Here is a 23,310-nt window from a genome sequence, read left to right on the forward strand (position 1 = left end):
AGAAGCACTGGCAAAGTTTCGAGTGGTGAGGTGGATGGTAGGGTAAATGTTTCCATTAGACGCCCTCTGAGGAATGTGTACCTTAACTCCTGCTCTGTGAAGTGAGAAAAAAAAAGTATTTTTTAAACTTTGAGCTTTGCTCAAATAATAATGAAACCTGCTTTGGGATTGTGGTCTGACATGGTGCTGTTGGAGTGCACTTTAATTATAATTAACAAGCACAAGGATTATGAGGCAGGGCCTTGCTTGGGCTAGCATTGCTACAAATAAACACTGTGACTCCTCCCGACACCCAGCATGAGCATTCCCTGGCTTCAAGTCCGGAGCTTCCTCATAGAAGTAGAAGCACAACAGGGTGACTGCATCTCTTTTCCAGACCTTTGCCTACCTCCCCTTTCCCAAACAGAGATCAGCAGGCAGGCAGGGACGCTTTAACACAGTATTTCACATTCCAGCTATTTGTTTACTTAGGTGTTTATTGGCTTGCCTTAATCATTCAACAAATATTCCCCGGGGCGTCGTCTGCGTGTCCAGTGCTGATTTAGCACTGCAGAGAGCTGACATTTAAGATGGACATTTGAGGAGTTTGGAGAACTGGGCTCCCCTGCCTGCAGTTTATAGAGCTCCATCTGATAAGATTCAAATCAGTTCCTCTCATGCACAAACCGGTACAAGTACACTCTCCAGAAAAGCCCAGCATTTCCCCAACCTCCAGGCCTCTAACTATTTCGTTGCTTCTGCCTGGAAGGTGCTTTCTCTACATTTTCTGCAGGACTGTGGTCTCTCCTCACCTGTTGGCTGGACCTTGTCTCTTGCTGGGGAGAGGTTGGCAGCTGGGCGTGCCCAGCACCAGGACAGGGCACTATTCCTTCCGGAAATAACTCCTCGGAGCCAGGCCCTGTGCCAGCCCCTGGGGGACTCCCACTGACGTGGGCACAGTTCCTGTCCTCAGGGAGCTTACAGTCACAGGAACAATGTACGGCAGCTGGAATAGCACTCTGTCTGGGGACAGGGCGAGGCACTAAGAGATGCCAGTCATTTCTCCTGGGGCTGGGCGGGGCCTTCTTAGATGACGTCATCCTTTAGGTGACTCTTGACAGTGAAAAGAGAGTGTGCCAGGTGGCCGAGAGGACAGGAAGGGCACTCTTGGCAAAGGGAACATCTTGAGCTCAGGAGCTGAGTCAGTGGGTGTGAGGGGAGAGCCATTCTATTCTTGCTGCACTGAAATGGAAGCCCAAGTATCCTTGATGGCGGATAGATGTGTAGGTCAACCTAAGAAGAGGGGCCTGAAACGGCTATGACAAGTAAAAAAGGCAGAAGACAAAACAGGCCTACTTTTGCTCATTTTAAAATATTGAAAAAAGATTCATATGGATTCTGAATGCTTTTCATTGTCTCCTTTATACTTCCCTGTATTTTAAAAAATTAAAATAATTGTCGGCATCACCCGCTGCCCACGCACTCCTCCGTCTGCAGGGGGCGCACCGGCGGCCACCCTCCCTCTTTCAGGATGGTGGGCGGGGCCGCTCCAGCCGGTTTGGAACTGACGATTGGCTGGCTGGGCTGTTCGTCACGGCGTCCCGCCCCCCGCCCTACGTCACATGACGCAGCCCATCATGGCGGCGGGAGCGCGGCTGCCCTGGCCCGCGGCTCCGCAGGGCTGCTGCCGTTGCTGCTTTTGAGAGGGGGCGGCGGCGGCGGCGGCACGGGCGGGTGGGCGGGCGGGCAGGATGGTGTTTCTGTGGCCCGGGCGGCGGGTGCGGACCAGGAGCCAGGCTGAGGTTTGGCCGAAGCGACGTGTGCTCAGGAGCAGCCGGCGCGGGTGCCGCTGAGGCAGGCAGGACCGACTGACGGACGGACCGACGGAAGGCGACCCGAGAGCCGGCCCCGGGGCCGCGCCGTGGGCGAGATGCCGGGGCCGCCGGCGTTGCTGCTGCCGCTGTTGCTCCTGGCCGCCGGCAGTGCCGGGGCCGCGCCACTTCCGCAAACAGGTGCAGGTGAGCGGGCCAGCTGCGGGGACGGGGCTGCGGGAACCCAGGCTGCGGGGCCACTGCGACGGGGGTGGCCGGGGAGGAAGCTCCGGGCCCGGTCCGGCGTCGGCGCCGAGGAATCGGAGGGCCTGCCGGGGCGGGAGGCCCGGGGAAGCGAGCGATTAGGGAGGTTTCTGCCGCAGGGGCGTGGGGTGGGGGAGCGGGCAGCCTCTCCAGGGCCGAAGCGGGGGCGAGGCGATGCGGTTGGGCCCCGGGAGGGCGGCGAGCGGGGTGGCAGGGATCGACCTCTCCCGGGGTAGGCTGCGGTACCAGCTCTGAACCTGTTGCCCGAAGGTCCTCAGCCTACATCCCTTTCTGGCAGTTCTGCTTCCCTTTCAGATGTCACCTGCCTCCTGTGCGTTTCTCACATCTTATAATAAGAACCGTTTCTTAGCTCTAATCCTACTTAAATGCAAATGACTTGGTGAGATGTGTTGCGAGTTTCCTTCGCTCCCTGCAACTTGTTCTGAAGTTGTAAATTGATTTTGGACTCTGTGCTTTTTATTCGGATTGAATCTCTGGGAATGAGAAGGAGACAACTCTGTAAATATTTCTATTTTAGGAAGCAGTGATTAGAGTAGCAGCCTTTGAATAACTATTGACAGAATGGCCCAAGGGTGATTGAAGTTTCTATTTTAGCTACGTCAGGGTGTGATTTTCTTTTTTTCTCCCCATTTTCTAGACATCGTTTTCAGTTGTGGTTTATTCTCCCAGATAAAACTTTACCCCAGGAAAGCATCCCAAGTTGGGTTATTTTCTTTTTTTTAAAGGAAAAAAAAAATCTGGGTTAAGATCTAGTGCTTGTCTTTAATAAGGAGAGACTGAAATTTCCTAGATTCGTGAAATTTTAATATTGGAAGAGACCTCAAAGAAAATTGAGTCTGATACCTTTGTTTTGCAGTTGAAGATGCTGAGGCCCTGGGGGTCAAATGACCTACCCAAGGTGACACAGCTAAATTGTAGGCGGAGCTACATCAAATACCCAGGTCTTGAATTCCCCTAGTTGTGTGATTTTTCCACTTCCCCACTTAAAGCCTTGTAAGTGTTTAGGCATACTCCTGAGGTTAAGAGTTATTTTTAAATGATGTTCACTGAGTACACAATGTGGAGGTTACCTTCCCCAGTAAATGAAAGTTATGTATAATTGTTTCCAGAGCTACACCAGGTTATGTCATTGAGTGCCCTTTGAGTATTAACTGTTAACCATTGTACCGTGTAACGTATGGCTGAATTTTTGCTACTGCCTTATATCAAATATTTGTTAGGTGATTTCTGTTTTCTGATCTGATAGATAAGAAAAATGAATGTTATTAGAAGTATATGCTCCCCAGATAAGAGTCACAGAAAGTACCTGGGAAGTTATAAAAGACTGTATGGAAAGATGTTGATGTTAATATTGAAAGAAACTGATGGTGAAATTCAAAATTAGCACTAGAGTAGGATAGTGGACAAAGAGTATTCAGTGAGAGGGATTCAAGAAGTTTCCAGATGACTTTGCACTTAAATTTTTATATTTTTTGAAAAACAGGTTCTGTGTGAGAACCCATGGAAATGTGTCTGCCTATAAACCTCTTAACATGATTTTTATTCCATTCTTCCACTATTTTATGGAGGTGTGAATCATAAAATCTGAGGTTTTTTGGGAGCGTTGTAAAACAAAACAATCAGGAAAATTAATCCATAAATAGAAATACCAAATTTTGACATAAAGCATAAAGAAATATTTGCTGATTTATAGCAGCTTTTGCAGATTTTCCCTTCATATTCTGTAGCTCAGAAGGTATATGATTAGATATATGGCATATGAATGACAGGTATCTAAGGTTAAATTCTGTGGAAAAGATGCATAATCACACATAGATTTGGGGGTTTGTATTTCCATCCAAAAGAGATTGTTAATTCTGGTAACGGAGATGGATTCTTGATGAAGATGTATTAGGCCAAGAAGAATAAAGAAACCTTTGACTAATCCTGGGAAGTGATCTCACTGGTTAAGAAAGAGGAACCCCTTTTGAACATATATGCTAGATAAAAGAGCAGTTAAATGTTGAAAACATAGTAACTCTCAAGCCTTTGATTATCTGGGGGACTGGCCATTTTCATATTAAGGATAGATCCATCGCATAGTGTCTTCTGTCTCCTTGGCCTTCATTCTTTCTATTTAAATTTCTGACTGGTTAATAGTGCCTTGAAGAAAGCATGGCTTATCAAAAATAGATTGGAAAAAATGCTTGAATTTAACCTTTGCATGTTGAAAGAAATGAGTCAGTTAACTAAAATTCAGCCAAAATTCATTTCTAGGTTTGGAAGTTGAAAAGGGTATTTACCCATTCATTCATAATTAAGCTTTATAAATATGTGGATTGCCTTTGCCCATCAGGCAAGAAGGCATTTCTTTTTCTTTTTTTTTTTAAGTTTTTATTTTAATTCCAGTTGGGTAACATACAGTGTTATATCAGTTTCAGGTGTACAAGGAAGGCATTTCTTGCTTGAACTTTATTTTGGGCCTCTCTGTTGCTCTGGGAGTTGCTTACGCCCTTTTTGGGGGCCTCTTCCTGAGAATGTCTATTTCTGCAAGGGCCCTTGTTATACAGATGGAGATCTCGTTGGTCCTCACTAGGAAGCTTCCATAAAGGGAGAAAATCCACTGTTTTCGCACATGGTGAAATTACCGAACTAAGGCTACAGTTGAGAAATTATTTTCTCCTGGTCATAGTTATCAGATCATTCTTCTCTTAGAAAACATTTATGCACCTTTTGTAAGATTCTTGGGATTCACATCATAAAGAAAGATCTGTTTGTATTTGTGAAGGCATTCTCTAAGTCCACAGTTTGTTATTAATATTAGGATAGTGGTTAGACAAGGAAACCCACTTCTATTGTTTTGTGGCATATTAGGTCACCGAGTACAGAGGAAGCTTTTAGCAGTTCCAGATAAAGGAGCTCACGGAAGTCTGTGAAGCCGGTGGGACTCGGCTACTTATTAAACAGCAGCTTGTGAAACCGGGGCTCTTGTTTTAGATTAAACAAACAGACTTGGATCTTGAAAAAGATTCTGCAGTAAAGGAAGTGCTTTCAAAAAGTGTGAATTTTTGTGTTTATTTCAATAGCTTCTGAGAAATAAAAATTATTTTCATCAGGTTTTCCATGCAGATTATTTCAGGTATTATGGCTGTAGGGCTTGAGATTTGATTTCGGTTGGGAATGTTGTAGTTGCTCTCAGCTGGTGGTATTTTTTGGTTAACTAGATATGCTCATTTGCACAGTAATAGGAAGTCTGTCCAACAGTTTTGTAGCTGATCAGCATTGAAGTTACCAAATCCCTACAGTTTTGCTGATATCAATGTGCTAACTGTTCATGCAATTCTCTTGAAATTTAGGGAGTCCTTGGGCTTGCTATGTCACTTAGATAGCAGCTGTAACATGTCACAAAAAAGACTTTGTAACATAAATGAAATGTACTGTATGGGCTGGCCAGGGTTCTGCAACAAATGAGTCTTCAAAAAAGTCCTTGTAGGTGGACGTATCAAAAGAAGCCAGCCTTTGAGTCCTGTTAAGAGTGAAAGTCGTGAACCAGTCACAGGAGGAGCGGGTGTTGCGGACGGACAGAGCTTGGGCTTTGGAGTCAGTCTGGGTGGGAGACCTTCCCTTGCCACTTCAACAGTGTTGAGACCTTGGGCCAGTTACTTGACCTCTCCAAGCTTCTCAGAACTCAGGTCAGAAAAAGGATGATGACATTTACCCTGAGGGTTGTAGGGGGTTATGTCATGGTGGTGTGCCATGTCTGCTACGTTAGGCTTCTTCATCGCTTCAGATTTCCTTGTAAAATTGGTGGGTTACCATGTAATCGACTAATGGTAAGTGGTATGGTTCAGAGAAGGAGCTCAAAGTGGTAGCTGCTTATCATGGCATGCCTAGAGTTTACCAGATTTAAAAACCTTTGTTACTTAAAATAACTTGTATGATGGGTGAAGAAGAGATCCTTCACAGAGAAATCTGGCTTATTTAAGGATAATACATAGGCTGGTATTGTTATTTCTTGAAATTCATAATGTTGGGGAATTGTGCTAGAAATTTTCAGGATGATCTGGATTAGTCCACTTTTATGTAATAAACCTGTTTTTAAATGTCAAGATTATTAAAGCTCTTGCATGTGAACAGTTTCTGGTTTTAATGTACTTAAAGGAACCACAAGCAATGCAGGTCTAGCTGATCCCAAACAGCATAAAGCATCCCTGAAAACAGCCCGCTAAGCTGGGCCCTTAGAAAGTGTCATTTGGAGAGATGAATATGACTGAGTTGCTTCCTCCCTCTCTTTTAAAGTCATGTATTTTTGTAGTCTTTTAGCTGTGCCTTTTCTTAAAAGGTTTATTTATCTTATTATTATTTTTTTAAGTTTATTTAAGTAATCTCCACACTCAGCATGGGGCTTAAACAACCACAACACCAAGATCAAGAGCCACGAGCTCCCCCGTCTAAGCCAGCCAGGCACCCCTTAAGAGGTTTATTTATTACTCAAGCATGAGGAAAGGAATATTAGAAAGAGGAGAAGTTGTACAAATGATCCTGTTCTAAAACACACTCCTATCTAGGGTCGTTTTTAGTTTCTATTCTCAACTTTTCTGTAAACCTTCATATGAAGACACTGTAAGAGAAAACTGAGGAAATACGGTAAAATCAGTGCGTCTGAGCAAAATATTAGAGTGAAGTATTTTTAAATTGCTAGCAAGTGACTAATTTGGAACTGTGCCTTGGCATTACAGTTATTTGCCACAAAGAATAGGCATATCAGAAAAATAACCTCAGTGTTTAAAAAAAAAGGTAGTTTTTTTTCCCCAAAGGTTAGCACAATGCAGAGATTCCAAATTTCATTTGACTTTATTGTGATTCAAATGGGAAAGATGAGAATTGTTGACGCCAGATGCCTCAGGTGCCCCAAACCACAACATGGGGAGTACCTCTCATTCTCCCTGGCCCATCTTGGTCTAAGCCAGTGCTCAGCCGCTCTTCCCCACCCCCCCCCCCAAGACAAGAGAGTGACTCTTTACTCATCCGCCCTCTTGGGTCTTGGGGGGATAGTGGTGGCACACCTTTTATTTTTGACAGTTTGGCAGATTTTGCATTTTACCATATAATATGTGTTTGTTTAAAAGCCCTAAATTACCATCCAGTCAGATAGATGTGCCGAGACCATGTGGGGCTAGAGTAGCCCCTGGCCTCCAGCATCAGACCCCAGTTTGGGAAGACTTGGTCAGGAAAGGTCAGTGCAACCAGATTTCTGCTGTAGGGCATCTGTGGTCCCTGCCTCCACTCTCCACCTTTCGTGGCACTTTTAAGAGCGAAGTTCATATGCTTCTCATTTGTAAATTATTCCCAGCTCTGCATATATTCTCTCTGTTGTCTGGCTTCTCCATCACCTCTGTGCTGTCGTCTTTTTCTTTCTGGTCTTTTCTTTTCGCCTCTTTGCTGCCCCAGTCTCCCTACCAAGACCTTTCTTCTTGCCCAGATCCTAGAGATTCCCTTTCCCAATGAACTCCTACTAGAGTGTTCACTTGTGGAACAAGATGTTCCGTGGGGTGTGGGATGAAAACATTGGAGCCTCAGTAAAAATTTTGACTTATGTGACTTTTTAAGGTACAGAATATATTGGTATACTAACACATTTCTTATGCTTTGTAAATCAGCGTGCATGAAATGAAAGGAATGTAAAGAAAATTTACTGATGGGCTCTGATCAGAAAGGTTTGGATTGTCTGTACCAGTCTACCATTTGCATTTAGCAAATACCACTCATTTCTTTAAGACTTGTCTCTTTACTCCGACTGCAAGGACTGTGTCCTATATCCTCCGTATTTCTGGTGTTTGCACGGTATCTCACTGGGTATGGATGCTCAGGTAAAGTTTGTGGGTGAGGACGGTGTCGGAGACCGAAGTTCACAGACCAGTACTCCAGAGAGTGTGTGAGCTAAAAGGAGAGGATGTAAGCTTACAGCCTCTCATTCTCCTGCAGACTTCGCTTTTCATCCATCCACAGCCCACTGCCTGGAATGAGGCCATTTATAGTTGTCTTATTTTTAATAATAAACCTTGTCTTTTGGAACAATTTTAGATTTACAGAAAAGTTGCAAAGACAGTACAAAGAGTTCCTGCGTATCCTTTACCCAGTTTTCCTTCTTAACATCTTACATTTGTGTGGTGAGGAGCCAATATGAATACGTGATTATTAACTGAAGTTCATACTTCATTCATATTTATTTAGTGTTTCCCTAGTGTCCTTTTTCTGTTCCAGGATACTACATTACATTTAGGTGTCATGTCTCCTTAGGCTCCATTGCCGTGTTCCTCTTTTTTGATGATCTTGACAGTTCTTGAGGAGTTTTTCTCATTGATTAGGCCGGGGTCATATGTTTTTGGGAGGAAGACCACAGAGATAAAGTGCCATTCTAATCACATCGTATCAAGAGTACATGCTTTCAACATGACTGGTCATGTGATCACCTGACTGTGATCACCTGTTTGTCAGCTTTCTCCACTGCAAAGTTTCTTTTCTTTTCCTTCTCCATGGTACATACATGTACAGCCCACATTTAAGGGGTGGTGAGTTACGCTCCACCCCCTGGACAAGTACTTATTATACACTTATCTGGAATTCTTTGGTATGGGAGATTTAACTCTTCTTTCCCATTAATTTTCTTACTCAGTTATTTATATCAGAGTGGACACATGGATATTGATTTTACATTTGGGGTTATAATCCAATACCAGGTTATTTATTTTGTTGCTCAAATTGTGCCAGCTTTGGCCATTGGGAGCTCCTTCAGTTGGCTCTGGTACCGCCATCCCCACCTTTTTTTTTTTTTTTTTTATTTTTTTTTTTTTAGCTCTTTCTTACTTTCTGACACTGAAGAAGCTGTAGGCTCATTTTGTATATTTCCCTGTCCAGCCCTCTTAGAATTAGCCATTTCTTCAGGCTGGTTCCTTTTTTTGGAGAATGATATTAGAAACCAAGATTTGGGCCCTGGATTTGCTTGCTGCTACCGGGGCAGGTATAATGGGGTTTTGATCTTCTCCTTCCTATAGCTAATCCTACGTGTTGGGAAGAAGAGAGAAAGAGATTTTGGAAAGATGAAGGATCTCTTAGGAACAAATGACTTGGAAGGGCCCTGCCCGTGTTTTCTCCCTGTCCCTTAACCACCTGTTACCAACTGACGGCATTACCATAAGCACTCTATATCCCATGTTTGTGATATAATGATATTGGCGGGATGTTATTTTTATTTTTAGAGCAATAAGATATTTGAAAAATAGATGTGATTTACTGTCCCAAAAGGCAGCCTAATCTCTGAGAATATGAGGGAAACCTCTTAGGCTTAAGAATTTAATTAGAATTATTTTAGGGGGGGTCTGTCAGCTTTGGCAATTGTTGAAAAGGATTGTAAGTAACTCCTTTAATTGGTGATTTTTTAATTGGTGAAAGTTCACAAGGAGCTGTAGACTTGTTTTGATCTGTTTACAGAGCTTTTCATTTCTTTTCACTTTTTGTTCTGGATAATTTCAAACATATTCAAAGGTAAATTATACAGTGGGTCTTCATGTACCCATCACCCAGCGTCAGCAGTTTTTATTTGTGGTGAATCTTGTTCGCCTGTATGCTTCCTACTAGCTCGGCCACCCCCTTGCTTTGATGTAAATGCCATAGTACCTGATGAACTGAAAGTGTTTCAGGAAAAAGTGAGGATATTTTTATAAAACAGGACTTGCATGAAGGTCACTGAGGTATTTGTAGAAATGCAGATTTTTGGACCACAAACCAACAGAATCAGAATTCTGGAGGCTGGTCTGGAAATTTGCATTTATAATACTTTTTTGGTGATTTCTCTGCCCTCACAATATAAATATTTTATCTTGTACTAGAGATAAGATAAAATCAGTTATTTGATGGAAATCCGTTGACTTGGGTAACTAGTGAGACTCAAGGAAGGAAGAACAATTTAAATTTTAAAAATTAATGTCAACACCTGAGTTCTGGAGAGACTTCTGCTCCTGACCACGGTATGTGGATGTTGTTCTGAGAAATCTTCCTGTGAAAAGTAGGTATGCGATAACCGCAAAGGAATTTAAACACTGCAGGGCAGAACAGTTACAGCTCTTAATGCCTTTTTTTTTTAAAATTTCACCCCTTCTCTGGAAGTTGGTATAAATAATGACCTCTTTACGTTTTATGAATATCCTGTATAAATAATCGGTAAAAACTGCGAGCTGGTAGCCTGACAGTCAGATGCCAGAGTTGTGTGCTGAGAGCCTCGTGGTTTAAACGTGCCAGCCCTGGACTGACCAGGGTTTTGCCTGCTGGAGCTCAGCTCAGCCAGGAAATGAAGCTAGAGCAGGCGTAACTCAGGGACATTCCTGATTCCCCAGGTGAGACGTGTGCACGACAGCACGAGAACCCTGGATTCGTGACCTGTTCAGTAACTTTCAGGGCTGTTTCTTTCCAGGATAATATCATGTCATTAATGTCTTGCTTTCGAAAAGGTTATTTTTCTAAGCTAGTTTATTTTAGCATAGCCTGGGATTTGTAGCCTATTTCATATCTTTTTTTTTTTTTTTAAAGATTTTATTTATTTATTTGAAAGAGCGCACTAGCAGAGGGAGAGGGCGAGGCAGGTTCCCCGCTGAGCAGGGAGCCTGACACTGGGGCTCGATCCCAGGACTCTGGGATCATGATCTGAGCTGAAGGCAGACGCTTAACTGACTGAGCCACCTAGGTGCCCCTATTTCATATTTTTCAACAAGTACTTTTTTTTTTTTTTTTTAGCCAGTTGATACATTTTTTGTATATTTGCTGTGGATGTATTGGTATGTACAAAATAGTCTTATGATGAGCTAAAGAAAGTACACCATTTAATCTCTGAAACTGCTACATTGTAATGATTGTATAATCAGTCCGGTTTGATTAAGAACATCCTGGGCTCACATACTAGTACAGATATTTCAGGACTGTTTTTGGCAACATCTGTATGCCTTGGGTGGGAGAAGAAAATTGAGTTACAAGCATCTATGATAGTGATTTTTGAGGGGGAAGTTGCTTTTATCCAAAATGAAAACACTGTTATTTAATTTTTTAAAAGCTTATGATTTTTTCCTCCTTGAGGCCCATGTTCAAAGTTCATCCTGAGAATGTCTTTTTGCCTTGTTTGCTCTACTGCCCAGGAGACTTGAGTTTGACATGATGACATTGCAACCTTTAATTATAGGAAGTAAATCTCTAAGGCGTCTTGGACTTAGAAGGTCGAGGAGGATGAGTTTGCAGTCATTTTGCACATTTACAGTAGCTACTTTAACCAGTTAGTAATTGTGAAATTTTGTAGTTTCAACGTTTTTATTGCAAAACCAGAGCCTTGTGGTCTATTGGTTGCCTTTCAGATGAGCTGCTGAATTTAAGTTGAAAGTATTTTTCACATTGCAGTTTCTTCCCCAAACCCCTGATAAATTCAGCTTGTGCTCCTTTCACAAGGAAAAAAAAAATTCCTCTTCCTGGTTCCACCTGGCAGTGTGCCTGTGTAGGATGGTTCTCTGTGTCAGCAACAACGGTTACTTTCCAAGGATCCAGCCTGCTAGTCACAGCGCAGAGCCCCACTTGACTCTGACTTCAGACTATTATTAAAAGGCAACACCAGGACACTGATTGCTAGTGAGGCACAGAAAAATAACAAACTTACCAAAATAGTCCCCTGGGAATGCTCCACCAGAGGCCTGGTGCCCGGGTGCACTCCAGAAATCTGTGGTTTGACTTCATTTTCTTTAAGAAAAAGAAAACTTTAATAAAAGACTTGATTTCTGGTATTAACCATACAGGTACTTGGTAGACTCATAAAATTGTGGAATTAAAAATCCTTGTATAGAGAATTTTAAAGCTGACGTGCCAGCCTAGAGGTGAAGGCACTAAGGCCCAAAGAAGTTCAGTAGTGATTTGAACCCATTCTGCTAGTCAGTGGCAGACCTAATCCAGAAGGAGGGCCCTTGACAGCCAGACCCCCCTGTTCACCAAGTGCACTGCTTAGTACCCTCAGAACGCTTTCATTTGTCTGATGTACACATGCACACAGACTAATTGCAGTCATTTCTCCTCTGGATCTTTCTCTTTTCTTTTTTTCTTTCTTTCTTTCTTTTTCTTTCTTTCTTTCTTTCTTTCTTTCTTTCTTTCTTTCTTTCTTTCTTTCTTTCTTTCTTATTTATTTGGGAGAGAGAAAGCACAAGTGGGAGGGGCAGAGGAAGGAGAGAGAATCTCAAGTAGACTCTACACTGAACTACTTGGGGCTGGATCCCACGACCCTAAGACCACGATCCATGTGGAAATCAAGAGTAGGTCGCTCAACTGACTGAGCCAGCCAGGTGCACCTATTTATTTCTATTTGCTATCTGAAAGTACAGAGATGAAATTTTTTTAAAGATTTTATTTATTTATTTGAGAGAGCTTGCAAGCCGGGGGGAGGGGCAGAGTTAGAGGGAGAGAGAATCCCAAGCAGACTCCACACTGAGCAGGAGCCCGATGCAGGGCTTGATCCCACGCCCCTGAGATCATGACCTCAGCCGAAATTAAAGAGTTGGGAAATCAAGAGTCGGTCGCTCAGCTGACTGAGCCACCCAGGCACCCCCAAGATGAAATTTAAATGTAATTGTCATATAATTGATTCTTGAAGTACTAAAGATAATTGTTCATTGAAAATTAGGAAGCTAAAGTGCAGACTTCTGTAAAGAGGCCCAAAACCCACATTCATGGGGTTTTTAAAATTAAAAAAAAAAAAAAATTTGTAAGAGTAACAGTTTAGGGAAGCCTGGGTGGCTCAGTGGGTTAAGCATCTGCCTTTGGCTCAGGTCATGATCCTGGGCTCCTGGGATTGTACTCTGCATTGGGCTCCGCGCTTAGCAGGGAATCTGCCTCTTCCTCTCCCTCTGCCCCTCCCCTGCTTGTGCCTGCTTGCACTCTCTCTCTCAAATAAATAAAATCTTTAAAAAAATTAGTTTTAGTCTCCACCTATGAAATGAAGTTGCACTGTTTAATTAAAGGTGATAAAAATAGTTCTGACTTTTAGAAAATGTAATCATAAACTTGTAAACATGAAAAATACTTCAAACACCATTGATTTATATGCTTTTGTGGAGGAATGGATCCTTTTTAGAATTTGCTGAGTGCTGTGGATCGCAAGAATAATGCTCTTGAGCAGATATTTTGTGTATAGTTTTAAGATTCACAGATAGGTATTGAGAAACATATGTGGAGTCATAGACAAGTGTCATTTTTCTCTTCTTTTTCTCAGCTCTTTAAGACTACCTTCTTGATTTATGCCCTAAATCCCATCCTTTTCCAGCCCTGGCTTCCTTCTGGGGGTTAGTTATCAGGGGCATCCTTCTTTGTCATCTGTGTTTTCTCCTGGACCCCTTCTCTCGGTAAACACGTAATACGTAATAGAACAACTTAACATACATAATTTTCTACAGAGCTTTGATTTTGGATAACTTTATTGGTGTAACAGTGTCACCTAGGTGCTGTGACCTTGGAGAAGCACCTTCACCTCTGCGTTGCTCAGTTTCTTCATTTTAAAACGAGGCTAATAATAGTACCTACTGCAAAGGCTTGTTGTGGGATTGGGTGAGTTTGGAGTAGTGCGTGGCACGTAGTAAGCACTATTTAAGTATCAACATGAATTATATAACTACCTGGGGCCAAACCACTATCATTTCTTGGGTTAATTGTAGTATCAGAAATGTGTTCCCCAGTCACTTTATATAAAATAATGAATCTCCCCAATCCATTGCTTAATTTTTCCACATTGCTTATCAGTGTCTGAGGTGCTGTATATGTATTTACCTGCTTATTGTCTGTCTCCCTGCACAAGAATGTAAGCTGTGAGTGTGGGGTCTTCTAGATTCCCAGAACGTATAGCAATGCCTGTCCGATAGAAGATGCTTAGTAAACATTTGTTGAATGAAGGATGTGTTTGGCGGGACTTGCTGACTGGTGGACGTCACAGTAGGGTGATGGGGCAGCTGTGTGGCTAGGAGACACCCCACCCCCATAGCTCTTTTAATTATCTATTGATCTTTTATCTTGGGGTGGACACTTGAGTGTCTGGAGGCACCTGGTTATATTGGGTTAAATTGTCATTGGGTTTATTTTTTAAATATAATACAAAGACATATCAGTGAAGCATTATCAGGTAGGAAACCCTAGGTAATCTTGCCTGCATGTACTATAGAACCTTGTCAAGGTCAGTGTCATAAGCAATTTCTGGCTTTGTTACAAAGATAGTACTTAAAAAATAAGACTTTATTATGGGGAATTTTGAACATACACAAAAGTAGGCAGAGGAGTATAATGAATTCTCTGTACCCGTCCCTGAGTCCCAGCCATTCCAATGGCCAGTCTGGTTGCATCCATCACAATCTGCCTCCTCTCTGAAGAGAGAACTTTCAAAGACACATTGCCTAAGAATACATTACAATTATATTAGCAAGAATTTAAATTAGACCTTAGGAAGCTAGAGAGTTTCTGAGACCATAGACTCTATATCAAGGTCTTGTAGGAAAATTTAAGGAAAGGGTAGACATGTTTTTCTAGGGTACTTAGGGTCTGCCCTACCTGGGAAGTAAGGAGCACACATTTAGGTCATGTCTCCCATCCTTTGGGTCCTATTGTGCAGAAATTGTATTGGCTAAGCGTTGTGAATCCAGTACTGCCATTGATCTGTCTGTACACTTCTCTGCATTTCAACAGGAAGTCATATGGAAAGACAGAATGTCCTTTCCCTTAGATATTAGCGGGACACTGAAGTGATCAGTTAGGGGGGAAGAAGCCCTGGGAAGCTGGGACCAGATGCTGCCTCTTCCTGAGCTGGCTTCCTGGACTGCAGGAAGATCCTGATCCAGAGCTGTGACAGACATCTGAGCACTCTCGATGACTCCACAACCTAACTATGCCATGAACTTAATTAAGATTCTGGTTCGTAAAATATTATCCGTGTCATGGTTTTCCCCAGGGTAGGGGCAGAGTCGTGTCACTGAAGTCCTGTGAGCCTGACGTTCCTTTGGTTGAACTGTTACCATGTTAGATAAACTCCTCTGTGGTAGTCTCCATCCTAGTTGGTGTTTTTTAAATTGGAATGAAATGAACCTTTGATAACAGTTCGATGGAATAGGCTGAGAGAAACAGTAACTTTATATATGATCTCATTCACAAGTATACAGTCAGCACTCACATTATATAACCTTTCGGCAAGTATGAGAGAACAGTTGGGTTGGCTGACCTTGAAAGTCATTTTTGAGCAAAAAGAACACTTCACTGTCTGTGATTAGCACACAATGTGGTTTGTTTTTCTAGGCTTTTGATATTCTGGCTTAGGGATCTTTGTGGAATCTCGGATTCATCCACTAGATCATCAGTGCACTATTTACTGTTCTTGTGGTTGGGCGTATTTAGTGCTATGCTTCATTTTCTCTTTCTAATATTAGAATACATTAGGAACGTTCTAGATTATTTAATGTTATTCTAAATAGATGTATTACTACACTAAGAGGGAAGGAAAACATTTAGTGACTTAAGATTCTGTGTACAGGAAAGCTTTATGATAGATGGATTTGTAATTTCGAGGTGTTAAGTAGAAATGCATGTTCTGCAGTAATTGTCTAAATTTTTTTCCCCAAGTAGTATGATGATGATTCATTTTACTAGGTGTCCAGGATGTGAAGCTACTTGTCAGGATATTGGAAAATGTCCCATTATTAGTCCTCCCATCCTTACAGAAAAAAAGGGGGGGAAAAAAAGCCAAAACTTTGTATTTAGAAGCGGACTTTATGTCAGGACCAGTTTGGAAGATCTCTGGTCCCTAGCTTCCCTGAGTTGTACCGAGTTCCCTTTGTCTAATCAGCCCAGTGGCCATGGTTTTAATTGTTATGTAGACACATAAATCTCTCATGTGAATTTCCAGAGGCCAGAGGTTAGAGAAGAGAGAACATGGGAGGGTTACATCCGCCTCTGACACTTGCCTTACTGGTCCTTTCCATTCCCAACCTTCTGCGTCCTGGGAAGCCAGAGAGGAGGGCAGCATATACTTGTCCCGGGTGCTGCCCAAGATGGATCCCCTACCGGGGCGGGGGGGGGGGGGGGGGGTCCTGAATTATTGAATGTACAGCGTTTTTGACCTAACTGAGTTCCTCGCCCATGCCCCCCCCCCTCCCCCCCCCCCCCCCCCCCCCGCCCCAATCCCTCAGAAGGTGATGGTATTTGGAGATGAGGTCTTTAAAGAAGTGACTATGTTAAAATGAGGCCATTAGCTCCTTAGTTGCCAATCCAGTATGACTGGCGTCCTTATGAGAAGAGGAAATTTGAACATACAAAGAGATATCAGGGATGTGCAGAAAGACCACGGGAAGACACAGTGAGAACACAGCTGTCCTCTGCAAGCCAAGGAGAAAGGCCTCGAAAGGGACCAACCCTGCCACACCTTGACGTTGGATATCCAGCCTCCAGAACTGTGAGACATTGGATTTCTGTTGTTTAAGCACCGGTGTGTGGGAACGGTTAGGGTGGCCTGAGCAGCTTGGTACACAGTGTTCAGACTAAAGCAAATTCAGAGTCACATCTTAGAAGGCATCTGTTAAGATGCCTTTTTTTTCCTCCTCTTACCAGTGTCCCAGTGGAGCCCCCCTCGTGCACTGGGCTTTCCCCTCAGTGCAGCCCCTCCCGGGGGCTCTTGCAGAGGAGAGGGCACCTTTGTATTCCTCCCTTGCAGGCAGAGCGAACCTGCTCTGACAGCTTCCAGTGAAATGCAGCTGTGTGGAGAACACAGGTGTGAGTAAATGCTCATTATCACAGGAGAACATAAGTTGGGGGAAATCTACTTTGGAAGAAAACAACTGAATAGTTACACTACTAAACATGAATTGCAAAATGGGTAAATAAAGAATGTGGAAGTTCTCTGTGACCTAGGGAATAAATGGTAAACTATTAATAGTGGGAAGGGTCAGAACCACTCCAATACAGTGTCTATTGGGGTGTGATTAGTAATGGGAGGAAAATCTTTGCCAAATAAGAGCATAAAATCATTGAAGGAATGCTACTTTTATAATCTTTTTTGACCCTGGAAACGTAAGTTTCTTCTGGTAACCAGTAGATGATTAATGAATTTCTCTCTCTCCCTCTTGCTTATCTTCCCTCCCTTCTCAAGCCCCTTAGTTGCTGTCTCTCTGACTCCATCCACTCCCCCCTTCTGACTGAATGCCAGGCTCTGTCCTGGGGCCTGGAGTCATTGCTGGAGTCTACAGACCTGGTCACTGACCTCATTTAGCTTGCAGTCTTGTGGGGAGGACATTTGGGCTTTTAGAATACACAGTGTGATAAACTCTTGGGTGGGCAATACAGGTGCATGGGGGCTCCAGAGGCAGGGACTCTAACCTGTGGGACCTCGGGGACGCTTTCCAAGTTGAGGTCTGAGTGGTGAGGATGAATTAGTGGACGGGGTGTGTCAGTGGGGAAGGTTCCTGGTAGGGGATGTAAACTTGCAGACTCTGAAGGGGCAGAGGACCTGCCTGGAAGGACTGAGAGTAGTTCATGTTAGATGAAACTAGATGCAGTAGAGTTAGGAGTGATGAGAGCCTGGGGCGGAGGGCAAACGGCAGCTGACGACGACAGACACTGGGGCTTATTATGGAGTGTGGACATAAGGCTAAAGACTGTGGGAAGCCCCAGGACAAAATTCAAGAACTATGAAAGGATATAACAGCCCGTCCTCGTCCCCCAGCCACCTGGTTTCCCTCCCTGTTGGTGACCACTGTTGGCCAGGGTAGCATTGTATACACACTGTTCTGATCTGTTTGTTTTTGTTTTTTCTTGTTTTCTTTTAAACGTATATCATAGAGATGGTTTGAATTGTATCCCTGCTCCCCCAAATTCATATGTTGAATTCCTAACCCCTGTGACCTCAGAGTGTGACCCTATTTGGACATGGGGTCTTTACCAAGGTAATCAAGTTAAAATTAGGTCTTTAGGCCCTAATCCAACATGACTGTGTCTTTATAAAAACAGGAAATTTGGATGTTGGAGACAGATCCAGAGGGAAGACCAGGAGAGAGGGGATGCAGGGCGAGGATGGGCATCTCCCAGAAGGCGGGAGAAAGGCCCCGAGTGCATCCTTCCACACAGTTCTCAGAAGGGAAAACTTCAAACATACAAATCTGTGCAAGACCAGACAGACATGGCTATACCGACCTCCCCTGTGGCTTTCACTCAGCCTTTGTCAGCTCATGGCTATCCTTTTTCATGCTACCCCCATCACTTTCACTGCCTCCATACTGTTTGTTTGAAGCAAATTCCAGACATCTTTAAATAGGTCACTATCTGTAAAAAGGTAAGAACTACTTTTAAAAACATAATCACGGTATTATCACTCCTAGGAGCAATGAGTCATACTTCCTTAATATGGTCAATTACCAGTGTTCAGATCTCTAGTTGTCTCAGATGTCATCATCATTTTGAGTTTGAATTATGATTCAAATGATACCCATACATTGCAGTGGGTCGGTATATCTTTTCAAATCTCTTTCAGTCTCTTCTCCATCTCTCATAATGCAGGTCTTTCTCCTTAGTGTTCCTCGTAGCCTCTGCTTTGCTGATCACATTCTTGTGGTGGTATTTGATATGTTCCACGATTCTCTTCATTTCCTATGAATTGGCATTTAGATCTAGAGGGTTTGTCACATACACGCTTGATATTTTGTTACTGTTGTTTGCTTTCAGTCTGCTGTTTAGTAGGTGGTGGTGGTTTTCTTTCGGGAGGCACATAATGTCTGGTTGTCTCTTTTTGCATTATTAACTTGATATAAATGTCACATTCAGGAAATATTATTCTCCTGTTTTTGTTTTTTTTAAACAACTGTTTAAAAATGTAAACACCATTCTTAGGTTGTAGGCCTTACCCAAACCAACAGTAGGCAGGTCATAGAGTCTCCTGATCTCTGTTCCAAGGTATATACATATCTGTGATATAATAGGAAATATATATTTGGTCTTTGTCCCCTTTCCTGGCACAGAACTCCTTAAAACCCTTGGAATTTCCCAAGTGATGAGGTGATAGGAGCATCTCTTGTTATTAATCACAAGGCCCTTTCAACCACACTTGAATTTATGCTAATGAAGTGACTCTTGGTGGCCCCTAAATAGCTTCAGGATGGGGAGTGGTGGCCAAAGGAACAAATTGGGGGATTAGAGGGTTTGAAATTTACCACTGGATAACCAAACAGTAAGTATGAGGAAATTTCTCTATAAACGTGTATCAGCTAGTGACTGAGGAAGGAATAGCAAAATTAGAATATTAGCATTTTCAGTCGCTAATGGGCTTGCACATACCATCACTTGTTTTTATCTGTGGACCTTAAGAAAATTTTATTTAATCCAAAAATGGATTCACAAGTAACTCTTTGGTTAATTACATAGGTATTTGAGTTTCTGATGGGGGTTCTAGGCAGGGATTTATAATGGTTGAATAATCAGGTAGTACTCCTGACTTACTCTGAGTCATTGCTGTGAAATTGCGTTCTCTAAATTACCTGTCTATAAAACAGATAATATGTACCCACCTCTTAGAGTTTCTCAAGTTTTCTGCTTATTAAATCAAGTGCTAGATGTCTATTAAAATGGTTTGAAAACTGTAAAATGAAAACTCACAGAATGGGCTTTAGAGATGCCAAGTATTTTTTAATCAGTGTCTTGGGGAAGCATACTAACTACTCCAAACCTCTAATTACCCTTGTTCTCGGTTTGTAATCCATAAAGCTGCCTAAGAGAGTGGAGACACTCCTATGGTCATTGATGCTTTTCTTTAGTGGGTGATTGGTTCACTTTATGCATTTCTGAATGCTGTAGGCTGAGAATGTTGAAGGAAAGCTGACTTTCTTCGTAGTTTCCTAACTGTTGCAATCAGGAACCTTCCAGGGGTTTGTAGTTTGTAGTTTGACCTGCTGGGGCGTGGGGATTTTAGTTGTCGTTCCTCACGTCTAGAATTTGCTTCCTCTCTATGGTTTGTACAAACCCATTTCACCTTCCAGCCTATTCATAGGTGGGTTTGAGTTTCATTTTATGGAAGTTTTTCCTTCATTGGTATGCTGAATTTTTTAAAGCATAGTGCTTTTGACTGATCAAAAGAAAAATACAGTAAATAAAATACTCTTTAAAAGTGGTATAGCTGTAAAAATTTCCTCTTGAGCCTACCTGGTGAATTTCTTCTTAGGTGGTAATTTGTAGAGGCCTTTCAGTGGCACTGGGGGGCACGGAGTGTCGGTAGACCTCACCTACACAAAAGAAACCTTGAGTATGGGAGAGCAGATGCCCCTGCGGTGTCTTAACAGAAATAAGTATGTTATCAAGGTAGGGCAGAACGCCTCATAACTAGTTATTTTTTAACACAAGTTTGACTTTTCATGCCTACCTAATGACTCACAGAAGACAGTTTTATGAACCAGGTAATTGAGTGGGCCTTCAGGCAGTGCTCATCAAATTTTACAATAAATAGATAGTATGTGATGATAAAAAATTATGGGTGAAAAGAGAGGAAAAGGTAATTTAACACTTTGTGGAGTTTGGAGGAGAGCCCCAGAAGTATGAACTTTTAATTAACAACAATGGACTTTGGTTCAAAGGACTTAGGTTAGGCTGTTTTTAAGAATTAAAAGTTAACCTCCTTGAGGCAAAACCATGTGGTATCAAGGGAAGCGAGGGGGATTTATTCTCAGCACCCTGAATCCAGAGTCTGGCCCTGCCACTTTCCCACTCTGTGTGTTTGGGCTTATCATTGTCCTCGTCTGTGATGTGGAGCTGGTCAGATTCCCTCGGAGGTGTTGTGACCATCGAATGGAGTAATACTGTATTTTGTTGGATCTCAAATATGATTGATTATGACACACCCTTATTTTTGTGCCATTGAGAAAGAAGAAATGCTGCCAGAGTAAACAGCTTTCTTTGGAGCATAAGATGCCCCTGACTTTTAGGAATGTTAAAGTGATGTTGGACAAAACTGCATCTTAAAAATCAATAAAATATAGTGTATATGAAAGTGCTTTGCCACCTAAGCCTCGGGAGTCCTATTTAATCGTTATTATATGAGTCAAGGCAGTGAAACAAAGTTGTCAGAATAAATACCAGTGGGAAGCAGAGGCCCTGCAGGATGAGAGAACAGGTAGCTGCCAGGAGAAAGAGAAGTGCCTCTGTTCACAGAGAGGTGGCTCTCAGTGGCTCTCGGCTCCGCACTTGGCTTTCCATGTGCACACGGGTGTCTGCTTGGGGAGTCCCTGCTCTCAGGGACAGCTGACTTTGAGAGGAATCACCAAGTTATTTTCTCTGTTCAATGTATGGATTTTCTTCTGTTTTAGATTTTATTGGTTTAGAATTTGAAAAAAATTTTTTAAAGATTTTATTTATTGTAGAGAGAGAGAGTATATGTGCGAGTGGAGGGAGGTGCGAAGGGAGAGGGAAAGAAAAAAATCTCTAGCAGACTCCCCGCGGAGTTTGGAGCCCAGCGCAGGGCTCGATCTCACGACCCTGAGATCATGACCTGAGCTGAAATGAAGAGACTCTTAACTGACTGAGCCACCCAGGCGCCCCTGAAACTTGCAGATTTCTTAACCCTTGGTTAACTCTCATTTTTTAAGTGCAGACTTGAGCAAGGCTTCAGCCAGCCTGAGCCCCACTTGTAGCAGTGCGGGTTTCAGCATTGTCCTTTCCCAGAGCAACCTCTTGTTATTGGAAAGGAATTTAGTCTTGTTTGCCGTTGATTTTAGACTTCTCTGTTCTTCACTAAGGTCATTTTATATTCAAGAACATGTTAGCAGGGCACCTGCCTGGCACAGTTGGTTGAGCATCTGACTCTTGGTTGCAGCTCAGGTTTTGATCTCGGGGTCGTGAGATCGACCCCTGCATCGGGCTCCATGCTCAGTGTGGAGTCTGCTTGAGATTCTTTTTCTGTTTCTCAAAAAATAAATAAATCTTAAAAAGACAAAACAAGACCGAACGTGTTTTGCTCACATAGGAGTTTGGGTCAGTTCTTATTTTCTTCGGGTAGAGTAGTTTCACTTCAGGAAAACGGTGACATCGTTCTTTAACTTGTCTCCATGCTTCCCCTTGGTGCACTGGAACATTGAGCTTACAAGTATATGTCAGTTACATCTCAAAAAAGCAAGCAGGGTGGGGGTAGTTTATTTCTTAGTCAGACACCACTAGGTGAGACATAACAATTCACCCTGACAAAGAAAAGCTTCAGAATAGCCCTAGTTGAAAAAGATGTTTTCCAGATAACTCTTTGCTGAAAGTTGCATTTTGTTTTGTTTTGAAAAACACCCCTTTAAAAATGCGACTGTAGTTTGTAGACCCTGCTGTGGTAGAAGGCTGCTTATTATGACCGAGGCTCCTTGAGGAAGTGGCTGGTTCTAAAGCTGGAGTGGGGAAGATAGAAGAAAAGCCTGGAGTTTCTGGTAGTGCCAGAAAATGAGACAGTGTTGGAGAAAGGGAAAGATGGGCTATGTCCAAAAGACCCAGTAGTCAACTTGAAGGAGCTACCAGGGGCCAAAGCTGGAACCATTTGAGCTACAAAATAATTTTAATAATGGATTATAACCCAAAAAATATAAAATAAATGTCTGTGAGTCCATAACTAAATAAATGACCAGATAAATAATTGAGGGAGAAGGGACAAATCTTCCTTATGGAAGAATTCCAGGTAATAAGTGTAGAAGGAATGAGGGGATAGAAGATCACCATTAGAACGTCATAGTGGCAATTATCGCAGGTAAAGTGCGGAGACAAATGTGAAAATAAGTGTGTCAGATTTTAGGCAGACACAGGGTATTTGCACAGCCCCAGAGTGTCTCCCAAATATGAATTACTGTGGCAGTTTTAACATATATCTACAAATTCTATAGTATTCCTCCTTCCAAGGAGTGCAGCTTAAATCAAGTGAATTCAGTCACGCTTTATTCCTCACTTAGCGAAAATTAAAACAGGCAAGTGGTTATTGTCAATAATGCTCTAAAGCCAGGTCAGCAAACTACAGCTGGGGGGCCAAATCCAAACCACCTATTTTTGTAAATAAAGTTTTACTGGCACACAGCCAGTGTGCCTGGACTTTGTCGCCCACTTTTAAGGAATACATGAAGGGGAAAAGTGGTAACTTCTCAGGGCTGACACCTGGGCCAAGAGGTGGGGGTTCACGTCCCTGGGAGTAAGTTGTGTCAGTGCT

General features: G+C 42.7%; 1 protein-coding gene across 1 annotated transcript in view; it reads left to right on the top strand.

Annotated features, from left to right (window-relative positions):
- The first annotated feature begins 1,708 nt into the window (after window positions 1-1,708).
- Window positions 1,709-23,310, top strand: part of LMTK2 (lemur tyrosine kinase 2) — an 81,079-nt gene continuing 59,477 nt past the window's right edge. The window contains exon 1 of the mRNA XM_032394010.1: window positions 1,709-1,997. Within this exon, the coding sequence (XP_032249901.1) occupies window positions 1,910-1,997 (88 nt within the window). The 5' untranslated portion in view covers window positions 1,709-1,909. The remainder of the gene's footprint in view (window positions 1,998-23,310) is intronic.

The sequence above is a fragment of the Phoca vitulina genome, unplaced genomic scaffold, assembly GCF_004348235.1.
Source record: "Phoca vitulina isolate PV1807 unplaced genomic scaffold, GSC_HSeal_1.0 scaffold79, whole genome shotgun sequence".
NCBI classification, from domain to species: domain Eukaryota; kingdom Metazoa; phylum Chordata; class Mammalia; order Carnivora; family Phocidae; genus Phoca; species Phoca vitulina.